The following is a 20,705-nucleotide window of genomic DNA, read 5'->3' on the forward strand; positions in this document are numbered from 1 at the left end:
TATTTATTTATATTGTAATATCTGTACAGTAGAGTAAACACACACGATTAAAACATATTTGCTTTACAGCATTCATACGTTATAATTTTGTAACATATTTAGGCTTATAATAGATTCGACATTCAAAAATTATCAAGCAATAATTTAAATATATTATAAATCTTTGCTTAATTAATTAAAAAAATAGACGAGATAGTATTCGCTGTACATAGAAAATATATAAAATACGCTTCTAAATTTGAAATTTTGTCAAACCGAAACTAATATTTGAATAAAAATTATGTTAAATTTGTTGGATATATTATTTTTAGCGTTAGAGTAAAACAACTTTTTAAATTATTTGTTTACTCTAGGTAAGAATTAATGTTTATTCCAATAGATGGCGTTGTAGAGTTTGTTGTCTGAGGCGTTGATGTTAGGTAACATTTCCGTTGGATGGTTTTTAAACTTAATTTAAAAGTTGATAATTTGAATCGTACCGTCGTTACACCGTAATCAATTAAGAAAAATCATTAAGATGACACGAATGTTCAACAAGAGCTATTCGTATTCTAGTATATCAGACAAAGGATGTCGTGCACGTGTTTGTTGCTGTGGGGACGGTGAGTTATTTCTCGTTTTTCTTGTTTTAATATCTGGATATTAAATTCCAAGTATTTTACTCTCTATCTAATAGTTGTTAAAGTACGCCACATCTATATATTCTTAGTATCATTGATGGAGATTATTAAATGACAAATCATTGAATACAACAATTTTTTGAAATAGATTGTTGAGATATATTTTCTCTTATTAAAGAATAAACCTTAAATATTTTGCCTTGCCATCCTACTCAGTTTGTAGGCTATCCCTATACAAGAAAAAATAAAGGAATATGTTACTGTAAGTTCAAAACAAATAGGGATATTGTTAGTGGTATAGCTTTGGGTAAAAATTGATGGACACCTGGCAGTAGGTAGGCAATAGCTACTCTCGAAAACAAGTGAATAATTCTAATTGATTAATTTTATTGAATTATCATTTATTGAACGTTTTTTTTTTATTATTGATCTAATCATACTTGTGACTTGCATACAGTTGTCTCTCTTGTGGACCTGGATATGATGTATATGATTAAAAATAAAGGTCTTCATAGAATTCAAAGAAAAGTCAAAAATAATAATTGAAAAAGAAGTTAGACTATGGCCTTTTATATATATCCATTATTGAGGATTACATAAAACTTCATAGGACCAACGGAACATGATGCATGTGCCTCAGATTACTAACGGTATGTGTGTGTAAGGATGGATGATATATGCATATATGCACAAAACATGAGTACACCTAGCACCTGCAATTCTTACTTGACTTTTTTTAAAACAAATTAGAATATTTTCAGGTAAAAATAGGCAAATCAGGTTATTTTGAAAAAATTTTCCGATTGGGATGAAAAATTTCACAAATCCAAGCATTGGGACATATGACAGTTCTAGTTTGGAGGTACTCTTCATGATGTGATTTTCTAAAACTTCCTGTAATGTTGAATGATTTGCAAAATTTGATAAAAATTTTAAATTAATAACAGCATTGGAATAGTATTCTAAAACAGTATTTAAAATTAATTTTTTACTCTGCAAGAGTAGGGGGTTAAATATACAGTAAGACCCCGCTTAATGCGGGGATGCATTCCTGGACGACAAAGCGCTAAACGAGGTCACTTTAACATAGAGTAAATAGGGATAGGGGAACACGCGACCGAAAATAAAAAAATTTTACTTTAATTTAAATTATTTTTATATTAATTTGTATAATTATATGTGTTAAATAACACATAAACATATGCACACAGAAATGTATAATAATATATTAATTAGTTCATTTTTTGTGACAAAGGTCCTGACTTTTCTGAAATTCTTGTTCTTTTTTTTTTGCAATAAAGTCATGAAGTTTCATTTGTTGCTTTTTTCTTTCCTTAAACAAATGTTGGTAGCGGAAGATCTCATCCAAAATGCCTCATTTTACTTTTGTGCTCTTTTCAAAATCTGGATTATTCGCTACAATTTGATCAACAATTTCGGTTATCGTTACCAAACTTTTACTAAGGAAATCTGTAGAGAAATTTTTTGGGTTCTTTGTTTTCAGAATTTCTGTTTTCCAGTTCCACATGAATTCATTGTTCTGCCAGTTCTTGAAGGTTGTTGTTGATAAAGACTTTCAGACTTACTTCTAACCTAAAACCAAAAACGGTGCTTAACTCGACAGTACGTCTTTCACTCTAAGCACTGTTTTTGGTTTTGGGTTAGAAGTAAGTCTTATATTTTGCCGTGTGTTTTGATGTGTTTGTTATTGATAAGACTTTCACCAGAAACTTGCGGTATCTTGTTCGTCTACATCTAGTCCTGCTGTATTGATTAGGTTGAGTTTGATCAATCTAACGATACAGCGATAGGCTCTTCTCATTGAGAATTTTTGGACACCTTCAGCCATAACTTCTTTCACACTTCGTTCATTCATTTATCAGTTAATTCTTGCCAAGCGAAGCCAATATTGCCTGTGGCATACGTGATATTATATTTTTTCCAAAATTCCACCAAACAAACATAGATTTAAAGAAAGTACACCTTTTTGCTAACTTTTTCTGATTGGTTTGTGTTCAATAAAACACCTTGATAATTTAAATTGGTGTAAATTTTGGGCTTCTTTTTTTAGGCTTCGAGCAGAAGGCGTTATATCGAATCAGTGTTAACTGGAGTCTTACTATACTTGATGTAATGATATTTATGTGATATGAAGCATATTGCCAACATGAGGTTATTTACTAACATAAATTTAATGTACAGTATTGATGCTGCATTGTATAGTATTGCATTATAAGTTTTGCCTTGCATGAGTAAAACGCATTAATCATTTTCCATTGGTCATTAAACTGAAAAAAGAATATATTGCCATTAAGTTAATATGTTTATGTTGATTCTTTTGTCAGTTCTCTTACATCCTATGTTGATGACAGCAAATCTTGATTGTACAGTAATACCCCGAACTTACGCGATAGGTGGGACTGAGCGATAACCGCGTAAGTCAGGGTATAATTTCGCAATTTGTGTAAAATCAAAGTCGGTTGTATGTAAGCTAATAAATGTTCTCGTTAATCTTATCTCGTCTTTTGATTCATTCACGGTTACAATAAATCACCACATAGTCTCTCAAGTCTCCGTAGATATCACAAACACAGAAATAAATAACACAAAATAAATTGAAGCTATGTGTCGATTCCGTGCGACACGTCTGAACATGTAAGCTGAACACTAGTGTGGGGGGAGTGAGTAATCAAGAGTTGCGTGGCGCTCAAACAAAAGACGAATCGACGAGAGTTGAAAATCACGTAAGTCGGAGTACTCGTAGCATAAGTCGAGGTATTACTGTACTTTTATTTTGCAATAAACATTAAAATGATTTTAAAAAGTTTGCACTAATATTTTAATTTTTAATATAAAACATTCATTTTTATAAAATTAAATTTTAATGATGATCAAAAGAGATGTAATATAGGTGATAAACTTTTCTTTGGGCAATTTACTTGGAATTTATTAGCTAGAATTAGGTACGTGCATGTGTGGAATACATTTACCAAAAGCTGTATAATTTTGAATATTTTGAGTAACTTTATGAAAATGGCTATTTATTTTAATTTTTTCCTGTTCTAATGGATTTTCTGCAAAATATCATCCTCAAAAATGACAGGAAATTAAATTACGGTTTTTGTTGACTTTTTTTTTTTGTGAAAAATTTGCCTCAGTTTTTGTCGGTTGCCTCAGATTTCATTGGTGTGCCCATGTGATCTCGCTGCAAATTTACAAAAACAAAGGGCAACCCATGCTTTTTCATGCTCAGTTTGGCATTGTTTCTCGTTGTGGGAATGTTAGTCTGCATCTAGCCAAACAACTCCTATATGACAGCCAGTCAAGGTGGCAGCCTACCACTCTGGAGGATTCGGGATTGAATGCTGAAGGAAAATCCTTAGGAATTTTTCGGAAAGTGGTCCATCCAGATATGTCGGGCCCTGTCCCTCACCACCTGACTGCCCCATTGTGGGCTTGGCTGAACCCATAATGGGCTTGCTAAAAGAGACCTTCTTAGTGCCTGCAGGGCTGAGAGAGGTAATATAAAGCCAAACAATTACATTGCTTTTCTTACCTTTTAGCTCCGTCATGGAACCAAAGAAATTTTCCAGAATCAGCAGCCCCTTTGAATACCATGTTAAATGTTCGTTCATTTTTTACATTAGTCTTATGTTCATTTTGTATTAATTTCTTATTGTTTTTAGTATTAAACATTATATTTATTCTCTATAAAATGTGTTTTTGGTCTGTATTTTGGAGCGTCTAGAACAAGTTAATTGGATTTACATTGATCGGTTTTGGATTTTTCCGATTGTTTTCGGATGGATTATTGACGAAAACTGAGATACACTGTATGTTTGTTGCATCGATGTAAGTACATATGTTTGTAACTACATTTTTCAAATTTCCATTGCAAGAGGGCACTTTACCATAGTGCCATCTGATTTAGGCAGGAAGTGTATAGAATTCTTATATACAGGACTATGTTTTTATTTATTTGGCAACACAAAGTTATAATTAATTTGATCTGAGAAGAAAAACTGCACAATAATGTGTTACTGGTGATCATGGGTTATTGCATTTTTATAGTATCCTACTTAACTCTTTTAAGTCTATGTGAGTGGTCTACACTCATAAATTTCTGGCTAAATCCCCAGAAATGTTAACCACACAAAATTACAATAATAGAAGAGATTAACTCCTAGCTTATTTTTAGATTTAATCTCTCTGTTACAAACTTTTAAACAGCTTTTCTTTTATTTAAAGTAACCAAGAGCCTCTTTAGAAAATATGAAACTCCTTTATGAATTGTAGACATTCATCTCATCAAAATTTTTTTAGAACCATCAAAGATGTTGTACAGTACAAAACTAGAGCAAACTAAAGACATCTAAAGGCCTTTACTGTAGCTCTCTTCTGTTGCATTCTCTCCCAATTCTAGTTTTCTTTTATTTTCTAGGCATCAATTAGTGCTTTAATTTTTATTTTTAGGCATTCCTATTTGAACTTGTGTCTGAAAAGATGATAACTTTCAATAATTTTCCTTTCTCTATAGGGTCAATGTGGGTAAATATGAGACAATCCTAAAAATGTGAAAATATGAGACAGTTGTGAAATTTGACTTAATCTATGTCTGATCTGTCCTGTACTAATACAAAATAAAGTTTATTTTGTGCTTTTTAACATATAGCTTTTCTGAATGAAAATGACTATGGTTTCATTGAGTCTTTAATTTTTAAGAAACACCACAAAAATAGGTGCAAAAACTTTTCTGTCAGTTCAACTAACTTTTGCTCTGTATATGTCTGCAAAAGACATGGATATTTAATTAGAAATTTGTAATATATAAACAGAGCTTTCAGCTGCTAGTTGATTTTATAGCATATATTATCTTTTGTCTGAGTTTTGTGCATTTCAAAATGAGATAAAAAATGAGACATACCAGATTTTATTCACCAGTCATTACTTTTCATGAAACGTTTTTACTTTAGTTGTTCTGTATCATAGTAAAAATATTTCTTTGTTCTTATAGGTGTGAGTTTTGAATGAAATAATAAAGATGCCAAACAATTATCAGAGAAAAACTAAAAAGTAGGGTCAATATGGATAAATATGAGACACTTTTCAAAACTGATGAATATTTAATCTTATCTACTTACTTCTAAATATCATGGAGCAATGTTTTATACAGAAATGTCTTGCATTTAACCTGTAGTACTCATTATTAACCTCCCTGTTGGCATAGGCAAGTCCTTATGGTTATATAATTTCTCATTTTTCACCTCCCAGTATCTCATATTTTACCTTCAAAAGATAAAATATGAGACAGGAAAAAATTTTTTGCTCAACATTTCTCATACATATAGAAAAATTGAATACTCCATTAGATTTTAACACCATCTGTAGACCTTGTCGTGCAAAATACTTATGCTTAACAAATGCTGTTACAAATGCTTTGAAAAGTGTCTCATATTTACCCACATTGACCCTATAATAAGTTTCAGGGAACTAGAAGATTTTGCATAAAGCAACATAAACTACAACACGGTTTCATCAGAATCAAATAGAAGATTTTATTTAAAAACTGAATGATTAACTTTTGAAACTATATTAGTAGATCTTCAGCAACATTATTTTGTATTTTTTTTAGTTTATTTTAGTATTTACTATTATTAATATTATATATTTATAGGCTAACTAAAGATGAACTTTTCAAAGTCATTTTTTGAGAGCAGTTAGTGTTATTAATGATTAAGATATATCAAGTGCTCTTTTTATTGCTAGCATTAAATATTTATTTTAAAATATATTGTTATATTGTTAGATTTAATGAATGAAATGAAATAGTTTTTGCATTGATAAAATAGTAGTTGATTAGATGATTTTATAATAAAACTTGCTGCAAGGACCCGCTTTCTGGGTTTTTATTTGTTCGTACATTTGTATGTAATATAGTTTTTTATATATATATATAAAAGACTGTTTTTCTAAGTAATCTAGAATCTAGCTGCAAGGACCCGCTTCGCTGGGTTTTTAAAAAGTAATGATAGTGAAGATTAAGATAATTACATTATAGCCAATCTTACCTGTTTTCACAGAATGCAAGAATTAGGTCCCCCATTTCCAGTCTAATTAGAGACCTGCTCCCGATTTGATTTCTGAACGTCTCCTGTTCACGTCAAGTCAAACGAACTATTTTCAATGTTTCTGGAACGTTTACAATCATTCTATAATCAAACCAATATTCAAATTTTATGTTCGAATTTAATTTAAACAAAACATTCAAAATAGAAAGCCACTTTCAACCACTTTCAAGCCCATATCTCCCGCACCCTTATAGCTATCGAGACGCAACCACCCCTATGCACGAATGGAGACTTGGAGACCACCACATACAAACACCATTCATGTGCGATGTGTAGTTTTTGCGGAAAAGTGAAATATAGGGACATACACGTCCATTTTTATATATATATATACATAGATGATTCAAAGAACTATAAATATTTCAGAAAATTCATTTAAGTAAATCATTAACATGTTTTAATTGAAAATTATAATATATAGTATCTCTTCTTTAGTTTTCTGCTAGTTATAACAGGCCCAGTGAGCATGTTTTTCCATGTTACTTTATCGTGTGCTCTTGTCTTTAGCTTCTTATAACTACCCTCTTTTAAGTCATCCACCATTTTAATTTTCCTTGCTCATTCCTTTCTGCCTGCAATCATTCCTTCCATAACATCATTCCAAAGCATTTCTCTTGAATCACATGTCCCATCCAACTAGCTTTTCACCTCTTTATTATCTCTAATATGCTCCTTTTTCACCCACTTTTCTTAGAGCAATAAAGTGAGAAATGAGGAAGTCCTATCTGATTTTCTTTATTCTTCTCCACAGCTACATCTCTAGGGCCTCTATTCTCCTAATGCTGTATTGTCTCAAAGTCCAAAGTTTCAGCACTATAGAGGAATACACTCCATATATAGCATTTTACCAGTCTTTTTCTCAGTTTTAATTCCAGAGGCCTGTATAAAATTGTTTTCATTTTGCCATACTGATTCTTCTCTTGATTTCTTTCCCATCTCTGCATTCAGAGTCAAGCCAAGCACCCAGGTATCTAAACCCATTCACTTTTTCCACTTAGTCAACATCCACATAAGTGGTGAAAATCTTTCCTTCTCTCTGATCCATAGCACCTTGATTTTGTTAATATTAATTTTTATTTTGAAGGCCACACATTTCCTCTCCTGACCATTCAGGATCTTTTTCATTTCACCCTTGCTCTCTGCCAGAATTGCCATATCATCAGAATACCTTAAACACTAAATCTGTTTTACTCTTCATCTAGATATTCCATAATCATCTCTTCCAAGTATATGTTGAAAAGAAGTGGTGATAAGTAGCAACCTGCCTAACATCCTTTTCACTCCTGATTTTCTTGTTGTATTGACCATCTACTTTATTGCTTTCTGATATTTGTACAAGTTGAATATTAATCTTCTCCTTTCTTTCTCAAAATATTCATCAACCTTTCCCAGTCAATTTTGTCAAATGCCTTCTTTAGATCTATAAAACACACCAACATTCCCTTTCCTTTTTTAATGTATTGTTTTCCTATGGTTCTACTTGGACTAGAGTTCTTTCTTCATCTTTATCCATATCACTTTCTTCTTCTATCTTTTGTATAGATCACTTATGTATTTGTGCCATCTGTACAGGATATTCTCTTTATTATTTATACTCTCTTCATTTCTGTTACTAATAGTTACTATTTTAGCTCTTCTGAACCAGAATGCTTTAACTTTATCATACATGAGTTCAAATCTTTTTGATGTCTCCAAACTTTCAATTTCATTTTCTTTCAAGCGACACTTTGGCTTTCTCAATCATCCTTCTTTTCTTATTTAATTCAATTTTCTTAGCTTATTGTTCAGTTCTCTGTACTTTTGTCTTTTGTGTCCAGAGTTCACATTCTTTTACCTTCATTCATTTTATTCACCATTTTATTTCCTACTTACTCACCAGCTGTGGCATATCTTTTCCTTCATTGATATCCACAATTCATTTGGTACTTCAGCATCATCTTCATCTATTTCTTTAATTGTCTGTCTGTCAGATACTAATCTAAAAATTTCACTATTTCTTTTCAAATCTTCTAAATCCCATTTGTCTTTTTCCTCTTTATTTTTATTTCTGTGAGTAAAATGTGATCTGAGTCTATATCTGCACTTGGATAGGTGCTTACATATTTAATAGAACTCCTGTATCTCTCTTTAATTAGTATATGGTCTATTTGATATCTATTGTTGTCCCTAGGATCTTTCCATGTATATAATCTCTTGTGTTTTTCACCATAGCATTCCAATCTCTTAATAACAACAGGCAGGCATTTCTTTCTTCTTTTTCATAATTTCTTTCACCTGTTCATATATTTCCTCTATCTTTTCATCTAAATGAGAGCTGGTAGGCTCATATATGGGAATGAGTACCAGATCTTTTGGTTCTGCTTGGATTCTGACATTTATGTAATCAACTTTACTCAGGATGCAAATTCTCTTTTCAATGCTATCCTCACTTCAATTGTTGCTTTCCTTCCACCTAAAAAGTAAAGCTTGATATCGTCACTCACTAATTCTACAGTGTTTTCTCATCTCACTTCACTTTGTCCAACTATGTCTAATATATTTATTTTCATCTCAGTCTTTAGATTTTACAGCTTTCCAACCTTTCTTAAGGTCTGACATTCCAAGTTTCAATTCTTGAGTCTCTGTGGGAAGTTTTACAGACTGACAATCTAGGGTGCTCCCTTATTTTCCCTACCGGGGGCAAAGTGTTGCAGTTGGAAATTATTGCAACTCTAATGCTGTTCTTCTTTCTACTTGTGCTCATTTTACCCATGGAGATTGCTACATTAGTAATAATGCATAGTGGTTTTCTGTTGCTTTTTATACTTCCTCCTCATGTTAAATCACAAGTTAAAGTTTTACTTTTTGTTAATTAAAATGTACAAAATTTTATAAATCTGCTGGATCATTTGAAAATTTGAAGCAGCAATTATGTTATTGTTTGAAAATAGGTTTAAGAACATTGCCGTAAGGTATCTTTAATGATCATTTATAGTCATTAATCGTAGTAAATATTTGTTGTTTACTTATAAAGACAAATTTAGAATAATTATGAACTCAATCTGAGGAAAATCTTTAAAAATTAATACCTTTTCATCATTTAGATCTAATTCTACAATTAAAACATACACACAAACGATCTCAAGCATATGTAATATATATTTTATAAAATAAAAACTTATTTCTATCAAATATTAATTTGTAAATGCTTTAGGCAAATAATATCAGAAAATTTATTTAATGTTTTAAAACATAATATGGTTTGTTTGTTTAATTTGTCATTCTGTCTAATAAATCATTAAATAAAAATAAAATTGATCACTAAGATTTTTATTGATCATAATTGTGATAAAGCTAATTGGATTAAAGAGAATACATATAAGTTCTGGAAATTTTTTCTGAAAGCATTTCAACTGTAACTTACTATTAGATATGAAGTCATCAAATTTAGCTTTATATTCATATCCAATTCCAAATTATCTTCTGTATGATGATAGAGACAAATACTGTACATCAGGTAATTTTAATCCTTAATTAAACATGATTTTTACTTTTATATATCAAATATAAAATTTATTATTATTATTAAGTTAAAAATTTTAAAATGTAATATGATTTTTAATAATAATTTATTTTTAACAGCTTGCTGCAGTGGTGGATGCATGAAATGCATGACAAGAATACCCTATGCTACTCTTATTGCAACAATTCTATGTTGCACAGGTGTTGGAATCTTCTTGGGATCATTTTATAGAGCAATTGCTCTTACCCTTAGAATGTTTGAAGAAGTATTTAAATATCGATTTCATTGGTAAACTTTATTATATAAATCTATTTTGAAAAATAATAGAACTTACAATATAATAGAATTGCATTGATAATAGAACTTAACTCTTAATAAAATAATTTACATTGAATTACAAAAGTTGAAAGTTATCCAAAATTTTTAAATTTGATATATAAATATAAAATTTTTTATAAGTTTAAAAGTTTATTTTTATTAATAAGATTTAAATTTTAAATTTATATTTTATTGATTTTAATTATATATTAATAAATGAATAATTACTATATATTGATACTTTTAGTTATAAAATGCAAAGTTTGTAATTTGTTAAAAAATGAATTATATTCCTTTTTGAAAAATTGGAAATGGTAAAAACATATATTTTTTGGCTTGTTTTTTGAAATTAAAAATTAACCAGTAATTATTAATGCTTTTATAAATAAAAAAATTATTAACATTGTTAATTTTAGTTTAAATTTTTTATTAAACTGCATTAAACATTATTGCTTAATTATATAAAATCTTCAGAAAAATATTATTTACATTTGTTAATTACTTTGTATTAATCTTTAAATTAGTAGAATTATAGCTCAAACATTTAGGTGATCGTTTCGTGAAGTTTCTATTTACATTTGTTTTAGGACTTTGGCTTCTTAATTAATTGACCAAAATTTGATATTAGTAATTGGCTGATTAATGAAATGACAAACTGCTGATTATCACTCATTTTAATTCATTTTCAATTGTTTTAGCCAATTATTGAAAATATAATAAAAACAGTGAATGAATGCAGGTATCTCTCATATGACACAGCATTCCTATAACTCTGTTTTGCTCTAACGTGATTTCTCAAACCGTGTTAGAGCAAAACAGAGCAATATTGGAGACATCCTTGTACAAAACATCACCTTTTTTAAGTATAAGCATCATTCAATGGGGTTTTTTTTTAAATCCAACATTTGTGTTGTTTTCATATTTAAAATTTCAAGTTTCTAAAATCCATGGGCAATGTTGTTTCATGCCTTTTGCCAAGTTTTCTTTAATGAGAACTGATTGTACATTATTTCTTTTTTCTTGTCTTAGCTTCCTATTGTAGCTTTCCTACAAATCAGATGTCACTGTGTTTTGTTTTCACAGATTAAATTGAAAGTTACCACATAAAAGGATTAAATTTTTAAAGATCTCTTAGGCAAATGCAAGCAAGTGAAAATATCAAATTTTATGAAAAAAAGGAGAGAGAAATCAAGATGTTACTGATAATTCAGATTAAGGTCAACAGGAAATCTCAGAAGATGACATTTTGCCAAAAAGAAAACATTCTTGTTTAATAGTGTTTAGCAATGAAGGAAAAAATATTAATGTGTAATACTTTAACAAAAGTATACTAATTTATACTTTTATAAAACTTTTAGAATCTAACCTTATGTTTTGTTCTAGTCCTTTTTTTCATATAGCATGGATTTTCATGATAAGGCACTTTTTCAGAATGTAACTACCATGTTATGTTACGGTTACCTGTATATTTTAATTTTATTTGTATTTTTATCTTTTGTATTTGTTTACTTTATATTTTTATCAATTTGTATCTGTTTATTTTTGAACATCCTATTTAAATGCTTGTAACACATTCAATTTTTAAACTATTTGTTTATGATATTCTTTAATGTAAACTGAGGAAGACTCATAAAGTGAATTGAAAAAGTTTGTTTTGTGTATAAAGCTTTCCATGTTAAAGTGGTGTTCTTATTGCTAAGTTTATCAGTGAATGACTTAAAAACTTCATGGCACTCAACATCAGAGATAATATAAATAATAGGCAACTCTATCATTGTTAATGAATTTAATGAAACCAAAACTAAAATCCAAAAGTCTTCACTAGTACTTTCAACAGTTTTTACATCTGTCATCCTCAGGTGAAGAATTTGAAAATTGAATGGATTGTTTCAGATTGGAATAAATTACAAATCAGTTTGAATAAATAGAACAAAAGCGCAGTACTTTTAACCTTTGTTCTATGCAAGAAGCTTATAGCTTATATGCCACTGTACCTGAAATTGAAAAGGAGGTGAAGACACTGGATTGTTTTACAGCCAAATATCTCCGATGAAAAAGTCTTAAAATATGACAGTATGTGACTTAGATAACACTTTCTGGACTGTAAAATTGGGTACACTAAGAAGTGTCTCAGGGATAAAATGACACCCTTTTTATGAGAGTGAAGAAAGAAGCATTTCATTCTTATGAACAGATTTACTTACATGGATAAACAACATACTGATGATTCCAGTGATTCACATTCATAGAATGTGAATCACTGGAATCATCAGTATGTTGTTTATCCATGGAAACTCTCTTCCAGTGATTCACATTCTATGAATGTGAATCACTGGAAGAGAGTTTCCATTTTGTCTCTAGAAGTATTAGGAGACTTTCCATTTCTTCTTTGAGCAAAGGATCCACCTTTCTTTAAGAAGATAGTTTACCAGGTTTCCAAGACTTTCCAGCTGAGTGGATCAGTTACACTATCTAAACTTCTTTGTTATTTAAACTAAATATTCTATTTACTCGCATATAAGATGAGGTTTTTATTAGTGTTGAAATGAATAGTATATTCGGCCTCAGGCTGAATACCGAATATTCAGCCAGGAGCATGGACGAATAGCCGAATATTCGGCCAAACTATTCAGCTTGATTAATGCACATATGAAAGTTGGTGCGCAAACCGCATTATGGCAAGGACCCTGCTCTCTATTGGCCCGCTATCACTACGCTTCACCAATCGCGTTAATTCTTGACAGTTGTAGTGGACAGACAAGAGCATCATGGCAGTATATGATAAATGATGATATCAAATGTGGATAACAATGAAATGACCTACACATGCAAATAATGGAAAAAGAACAGAGAAGGACCACGAAAATGTGAAAATAAATATGAAATTGAGTTGATAGCATAATCGAACAAGTCAAGGCAGCTTATTGCTGCAAAATTCACAGCTGTCAATGCCAAACAATTGTTGTACTTTGGACTTCGGAAAGCTAAATGCTTGTAATGAAAGTCACTTAGTGTGCACGAGCAAAAGCCTGGGGCCGTTCAGGCTACCAAGCTATCTCGAATCAGTGAAATCATAACTGTGACTTATACCGACATCCTATCTGTCTCTTTTCACCATTATCACCAGGCTATGAGTCACATAATTGTAAAATGGGAAATCTATGACGAAAAAGTGATGAATCAAAAGTATCGTGAGCGTGTATTATGATGTATGTATAGGCATACGTGGACTAGAATGTTAGAGAAAAAAGAAAGGAAAGAGCAAAGACGAGCGCTTAAGAAGGATAAGCAGGGTCAGACCCTCAGATGTGTGACGATTCTCAAACAAATAGGCGTGTACATGTGCTGATCTTTGTAATTATAAATTGTGAATATATGTGACTAATATTATTTTCTTTTTTATTTTGTGCATGTTATAAGTTATAAATAAATATAAACAACAACACTAACCTGATAACATTAAATCTAAATATCAAAATGATTAATTTACTGTGTTTTTGTTATTTCGTACTTCTGTTTTTAGGTATTCGGTATTCGGCCGAATAGCGAAAAATAGGCCAAATACTGAATAGTAACCAAATATTCATTACATCACTAGTTTTTATTCATTTATCACAGCTTCAAATTCCTAGGTAGCAATGCGAGCAAAAGATTCTTTGCATTTTTGCAAATAATTTTTGTGAACTGTGTATTCGCAATTTTTACTGGATGCTTACCCTCTTGTATTTAAAAATATAAGTGTTTTATCCGGGTCGTTTGAATCATTCTTGTATATTGTCAGGAGTAAACATGAATAGCATTAGGAAAAGCAAAGCTTTTGAATTGAATTCCATATTGGAATTCCAAAATCACACAGGAGCACGATATAAGTTTTAATCCATTCCCACATGAAAACATGATTATTCAGAAATCAGAATTCGGAGAAACTCATAAGTGTAATTGATGGAGCGGATTCGATTGTTAAGAATTGGCCAAAAAAAAAAAAAGGTTCCCGATTGTTGAGCTTTATGTGAACAAATTATGTTGTCGATTTTACAAGATTTTTCCTTAAAGTTTAAAATGACAGTAATTTTTGCAGGAAAATGTGTGCATTTATGTTCATTTGATATTTATTTTACTTGTGATTAAACTAAAGAAAATTATAATTGTATTAATAAATCTAATTTTCTTTATTTTGATCTATAAAGTCACACCTTGTCCTATGTACGAGTAAATATGGTATTTTTTCTTCTTTGCCCTTAATCCAGTGAATCCTGGGTTGGGTCATGGACCAATGACCTTCATCTCTTTCTATCTTTCCACCATTCCTCTGCAAACACCATTATTATGTCGTCATCCTTTTTCTTAGGTCCTCAGTTACCTTGTCCATCCACCTCTTCCTGGGTCTTCCCCCTAGGTCAGGGATGATCAACCTGCGGGCCGCACCGCAGCCCACTTAATATTTTTATGTGGCCCACTGCACCCAAAATTTTTTAGGTACATTTTCATTTATTTTGGTAAAGTATGTTGTAAAAATTATTCTCGTTTCACTGGATACACTTTGATGACATAATTGGTGCTAGAAAATTGTTTTATCTAGAAAACTTATGCATGTGAGGTAGTACATACTGTTATGAACAATCCTTTTCATGCATGAAAACATCAAAACTGAAGTAGGTTGAGTGATTCCCATTTAACTAACATTCTTACAATTTAAACTAGTACCATAAAAGTAGATACAGTAGAATGTCGTTTATCCGAATCAATTGGGGACTGGGGTTGTTTGGTAAATCAATATTTTGGATAATCGATTATGTACGAAAAAATATATTAACCTATCCCATGTTGAAATTTTTCTCTGTTGCGTGTCGCTTTGCGTTGAATTTTCGTTGATGTTAAGCCTAACGAAGACTATTGTATCGTTAAAAATTATTTTTTTATTTTGTACAAACAAAATAAATATATTGAAAAATATAAAAACAATAAAAAATTATACTTCAGAAGTTAATTTAGTAAAAAACGTAAAATATTTGCGTAGCCAAAGATTGCAGCACCACAGCACTAGTGAAAATTTAAATTTGCCGGCTGGAATTCTTTCGGATAAACGACGCTCTACTGTATTGACAATATTATAAAAGGAAGGCAATGTCAAAAATTGCATTGAATTTTTTTACTGTCAATAAATAATACAGTATTTTTTTGTAATTATATATATTTGTTATTAAAATTTGATATTCACATTTTGAGGGCATACAAAGCTTTAATTAGGAGGGCTTTTACACATTCCTCTACTCCCCAAGCTCTTGCTGCTGAATTGCATGTGTGGAGGCTATGCACTGTTTATACAGTGCATAGCCTCCACACATGGGTACCCCAACATTACCCATAGGTTGACTGAATGTTGTTACTATACACACTCAGCATACACCCCACAGTTGACACAGTGAGCTGTAATCAGCCGAGGATGAAGAACAGGTCCCTATTACATTTAACCCAAACTTAAAATCATTATGTATTGAGATTGCCAAGAAATGCCTGGTTTATGTCAACTTCAGAAGGTGCCTGACTTTCTTTGACATCCTCTGCAATGGGAAGGACCCTCCCAACCTGAACAGACTACCTGGAATATACAGTGTTCCCATTAGAGACAATGGGTACGATAGGTACTGTACCTGGTTTACATCAGCTCAACTAAGTGCTCCTTGGGAATCAGATTACACGAGCATCTTGCAGATATGCAACCTGCGAGAACTGCTGCAGATCCAGATATCAAGGCAGACTTCAACTGGGTGCAGCTCATCCTTGCTTCATCCCCATGGAGCACCTAAGATGGTTGGAGGCTGTGCACATATTTAAATCTAGTTTCATCTCTACATGCATTAATTATAAGGAGGAGATGATTTTATTGATGGCCTGTCAGGCACTGATTGACACTTCTGTTTAAACGTTGGTCTCTGCTAGGCATCTGAATGCAAAGCGTGACGTGGCTCTTTTAAATTTTCTCCTGTGTCTGATTCAAATGTTTGTATTCCAAAGCTTTTGCGTTCCATTGGACATCCATTTAACACCTGAAGAACTCTGGGGAGTTCAATAAAACTATGAAAAATTCACATGAATTATACATATTTAAACAGTTTCAAATATTAAAAAGTGTTTTTCTAAAACATTATTTTGTCCATTGTCTGTCCTTTCTATTTTACACACGCACACACACATATATATATTAACACAGAAAAATTAGATTTTAGAATTTCTTTGGATGCATCCCTCAGAATTGTTCCAAGCTACATAAAAGTAATGCCTGAAATTTTATCTGAATAGAATAAAAATACTCTGTTACTTATGTAAAGGTGAAATTTTTAGATCATTTTTTTTAAGATCAAATTTATTGAATCGACTATTACATGGCTACTACTTTTGAGGGGCTGAAATTCAAGCTAGAATACAAAATACTGAAACACTAGCAGAAGTCCAACTGATCTCTAAGTGAATAAAAATAAAAACACAATCAATTACAGTAATAGTACCCATTTGGCACTCCTATAGAAAAAAGGCAACTAAGTTGGGGCCCATTAGCTATAGGAAAGCAAAATTTAAAAAATTTTTTATTTACATGAAAATCAAGTAATAAAGTGATTTCTTTACAAGTTAAGATGAAGATATTTGTTTTTTTTTAATAACACAGGAATATTCTTCCAGCTAGAAGCACAATGTAGTAATTTATTATGCTAAGGGGATCAAAGTATGACTTTAAAAGTAGGTTTAAATTCTAATCAACTGCCATATTTCAGGTGTGATAGTAAAAGTTCTGCAGAAAAAAGCAGTCTGTTTTCTTTAACAGTTTTTAAAAAATATAAAACTGGAATTATATGAATTTTTATATTTAATTTTCATATGTGTTCTTATTGAAAAAGATTCTGGCAAATGTTGACCTGTTGTCTGTGAAATACTAGTGTTGACTTTTACACAGGGTCNTATAGGAAAGCAAAATTTAAAAAATTTTTTATTTACATGAAAATCAAGTAATCAAGTGATTTCTTTACAAGTTAAGATGAAGATATTTGTTTTTTTTTAATAACACAGGAATATTCTTCCAGCTAGAAGCACAATGTAGTAATTTATTATGCTAAGGGGATCAAAGTATGACTTTAAAAGTAGGTTTAAATTCTAATCAACTGCCATATTTCAGGTGTGATAGTAAAAGTTCTGCAGAAAAAAGCAGTCTGTTTTCTTTAACAGTTTTTAAAAAATATAAAACTGGAATTATATGAATTTTTATATTTAATTTTCATATGTGTTCTTATTGAAAAAGATTCTGGCAAATGTTGACCTGTTGTCTGTGAAATACTAGTGTTGACTTTTACACAGGGTCTATTAAAAAATCCAGATTTTTTGGCCAAAAATAGAGGGCCGACTTTTACATGGGATTGACTATTACTTGACTATATACAGGCAATAGTGTCCCAAGCAATGAAATATTTGATACATGAGATACTTTTTTCCAGAAACCCTGCATCATGCAATCTGCATTGCTCTATTTCCAGAAATATTGGGTTGAACCAAAAGTTCATTTGGTTTTTAGAAAGAAATAAAATATACTATTTTGAAATAAATAAAAATGTTTAATCCACAATGTATTTACCCTTCTGTTCAATAACCTTACGCCACCTGATGGGTAGTTTTATAATTCTGTCTGTGTAGAATTGGGTGGGATTCTGATTGAAGAAATTATCAATGTGATTTTTGATACCTTCTAGAGATTGAAATTCTATGCCATTTAAATTATTCTGCAATGAATGAAAAAGATGATAATCTGAGGGAGCAATATCTGGAGAATATGCAGGGTGACTCAAACATCCCAGTTAAAGTCTAGAAGTTTTTGGCGCACGTTTAACAATATGTGTGGTCTTGCATTATCATGATGGAATACCACTCCACGTCGATTTGCAAGTTCTGGACGTTTTTGATGCACTGCAGCCTTTAGTTCATCCAGTTGGAGACAATATTTATTGGAATTAATTGTTTGGTTGTTGGGTAAAAGCTCTTAATAAAGAACCCCTTTCCAGTCCCACCAAACTGAAATCATTACTTTTATGGGATGCAAACCAACTTTAGGTTGTGGCACTGGAGGATCACCTGGCTTACTCCAAGATCTCTTGCGTTGAATATTGTTGTAAATGATTCATTTTTCATTGTAAGTGATGAAAAATGAATCATTTACAACAATATTCAACGCAATTTATTAATTGCTTTAAAAAGGGATCATCTTCGTTGCGTTTTAAAAGTGAATCACATACAGAAACACGCTCAATAAGATTTCGTTCACTTAACTTATGGGGAACTCAAACATCATAACGGGAAGTGTAGCCAAGGCTAGCCAAATGTCTGACAACAGATGTTTGGGATATTTTTAAGATGTCGGCTATCTCTCGTGTTGTTTTATGCCAATTATTTTGAATTAAAGCCATTATGGACTCATCTTCTATGGTTGAAGGTCATCCTGACTGAGGTGCATCTTCGAGAGAAAAACCTCCCTCCCTGAATTTTGAAAACCCTTTCTGGCATGTTCGATCAGTAACTGCATCCTCCCCATATACAGCACATATCTTTTTTTGAGTTTTTGTTGCATTTTTTCCTTTTTGGAAATAATAGAGCATCAGATGTTGAAAATGCACCTTCTTATCTTCCATTTTAATGTTTTTTTTTTCTTAAAAGTTAACAAAAAATAGCTGTAATTAAACTTATGTAATAAATAGGGAGTGAAATATGATACATTCTTTTTCTTGTAGTTCAAACGGCCCTGTTCAAGCACATCATGATGTGCTTGAACAGGGCCGTTTGAACTACAAGAAAAAGAATGTATCATATTTCACTCCCTATTTATTACATAAGTTTAATTACAGCTATTTTTTGTTAACTTTTAAGAAAAAAAAAACATTAAAATGGAAGATAAGAAGGTGCATTTTCAACATCTGATGCTCTATTATTTCCAAAAAGGAAAAAATGCAACAAAAACTCAAAAAAAGATATGTGCTGTATATGGGGAGGATGCAGTTACTGATCGAACATGCCAGAAATGGTTTTCAAAATTCAGGGAGGGAGATTTNGATATCGAAAATGCACCTTCTTATCTTCCATTTTAATGTTTTTTTTTTCTTAAAATTAACAAAATTTAAAAAATAGCTGTAATTAAACTTATGTAATAAATAGGGAGTGAAATACTTGGTCACAAGTGTCAAGAACAGATTGTTCTACAACTTCATCTGCAACTCCAGTCTGAAATTTTGACACATCTATGCCCATTGATCTCTAAATCACTTGAAGAGTTGCACATTTGGATTGGATGCTGATAATACAAACTTTAATGAAATATAGTTCAGTACTGTTTCCAATGTGCCATCAGCAAGGCAAATAGCAAGTCTGTCTCCAGGAAAAGCTCCAATAAAACACGAGCTCCTTTCAGGTAACATGTGTTAGAAACAGTAGTGTCATAACACAAATTCTTAACTTTCTCACATGATCAAATTTCTTCCATCCTTACTTCAATGTTATGTAATACTATTGGGTTGAACCAAAAGTTTGTTCGGGTATTTACATAATCACTCGTCTGTGGTGCCTCTGTTGTGCTTATCAAGTTTTAACTTGTTTAGGTTGACGAATATCTGCATATTTATTACATAATTCGAATGGCCCTGTTCAAGCACATCATCTTAACTTTATTTAATAGTGGCTCGTTTCCAATAGGGAGGGAAATACGATACATTCTTTTTCTTGTAGTTCGAACGGCCCTGTTCAAGCACATCATGATGTGCTTGAACAGGGCCGTTCGAACTACAAGAAAAAGAATGTATCGTATTTCCCTCCCTATTGGAAACGAGCCACTATTAAATAAAGTTAAGATGATGTGCTTGAACAGGGCCATTCGAATTATGTAATAAATATGCAGATATTCGTCAACCTAAACAAGTTAAAACTTGATAAGCACAACAGAGGCACCACAGACGAGTGATTATGTAAATACCCGAACAAACTTTTGGTTCAACCCAATAGTATTACATAACATTGAAGTAAGGATGGAAGAAATTTGATCATGTGAGAAAGTTAAGAATTTGTGTTATGACACTACTGTTTCTAACACATGTTACCTGAAAGGAGCTC

At 31.4% G+C, this 20,705-nt stretch overlaps 1 protein-coding gene across 1 annotated transcript in view; it reads left to right on the forward strand.

Annotated features, from left to right (window-relative positions):
* Positions 1-370: 370 nt before the first annotated feature.
* Positions 371-20,705, forward strand: part of LOC111620262 (neuronal membrane glycoprotein M6-b-like) — a 36,245-nt gene continuing 15,910 nt past the window's right edge. The window contains exons 1-2 of the mRNA XM_023362157.1: positions 371-602; positions 10,370-10,538. Of these exons, the coding sequence (XP_023217925.1) occupies positions 518-602; positions 10,370-10,538 (254 nt within the window). The 5' untranslated portion in view covers positions 371-517. The remainder of the gene's footprint in view (positions 603-10,369; positions 10,539-20,705) is intronic.

Source organism: Centruroides sculpturatus, unplaced genomic scaffold (assembly GCF_000671375.1).
Source record: "Centruroides sculpturatus isolate CEXI.00-Female unplaced genomic scaffold, Cexi_2.0 scaffold4, whole genome shotgun sequence".
Taxonomy (NCBI): domain Eukaryota; kingdom Metazoa; phylum Arthropoda; class Arachnida; order Scorpiones; family Buthidae; genus Centruroides; species Centruroides sculpturatus.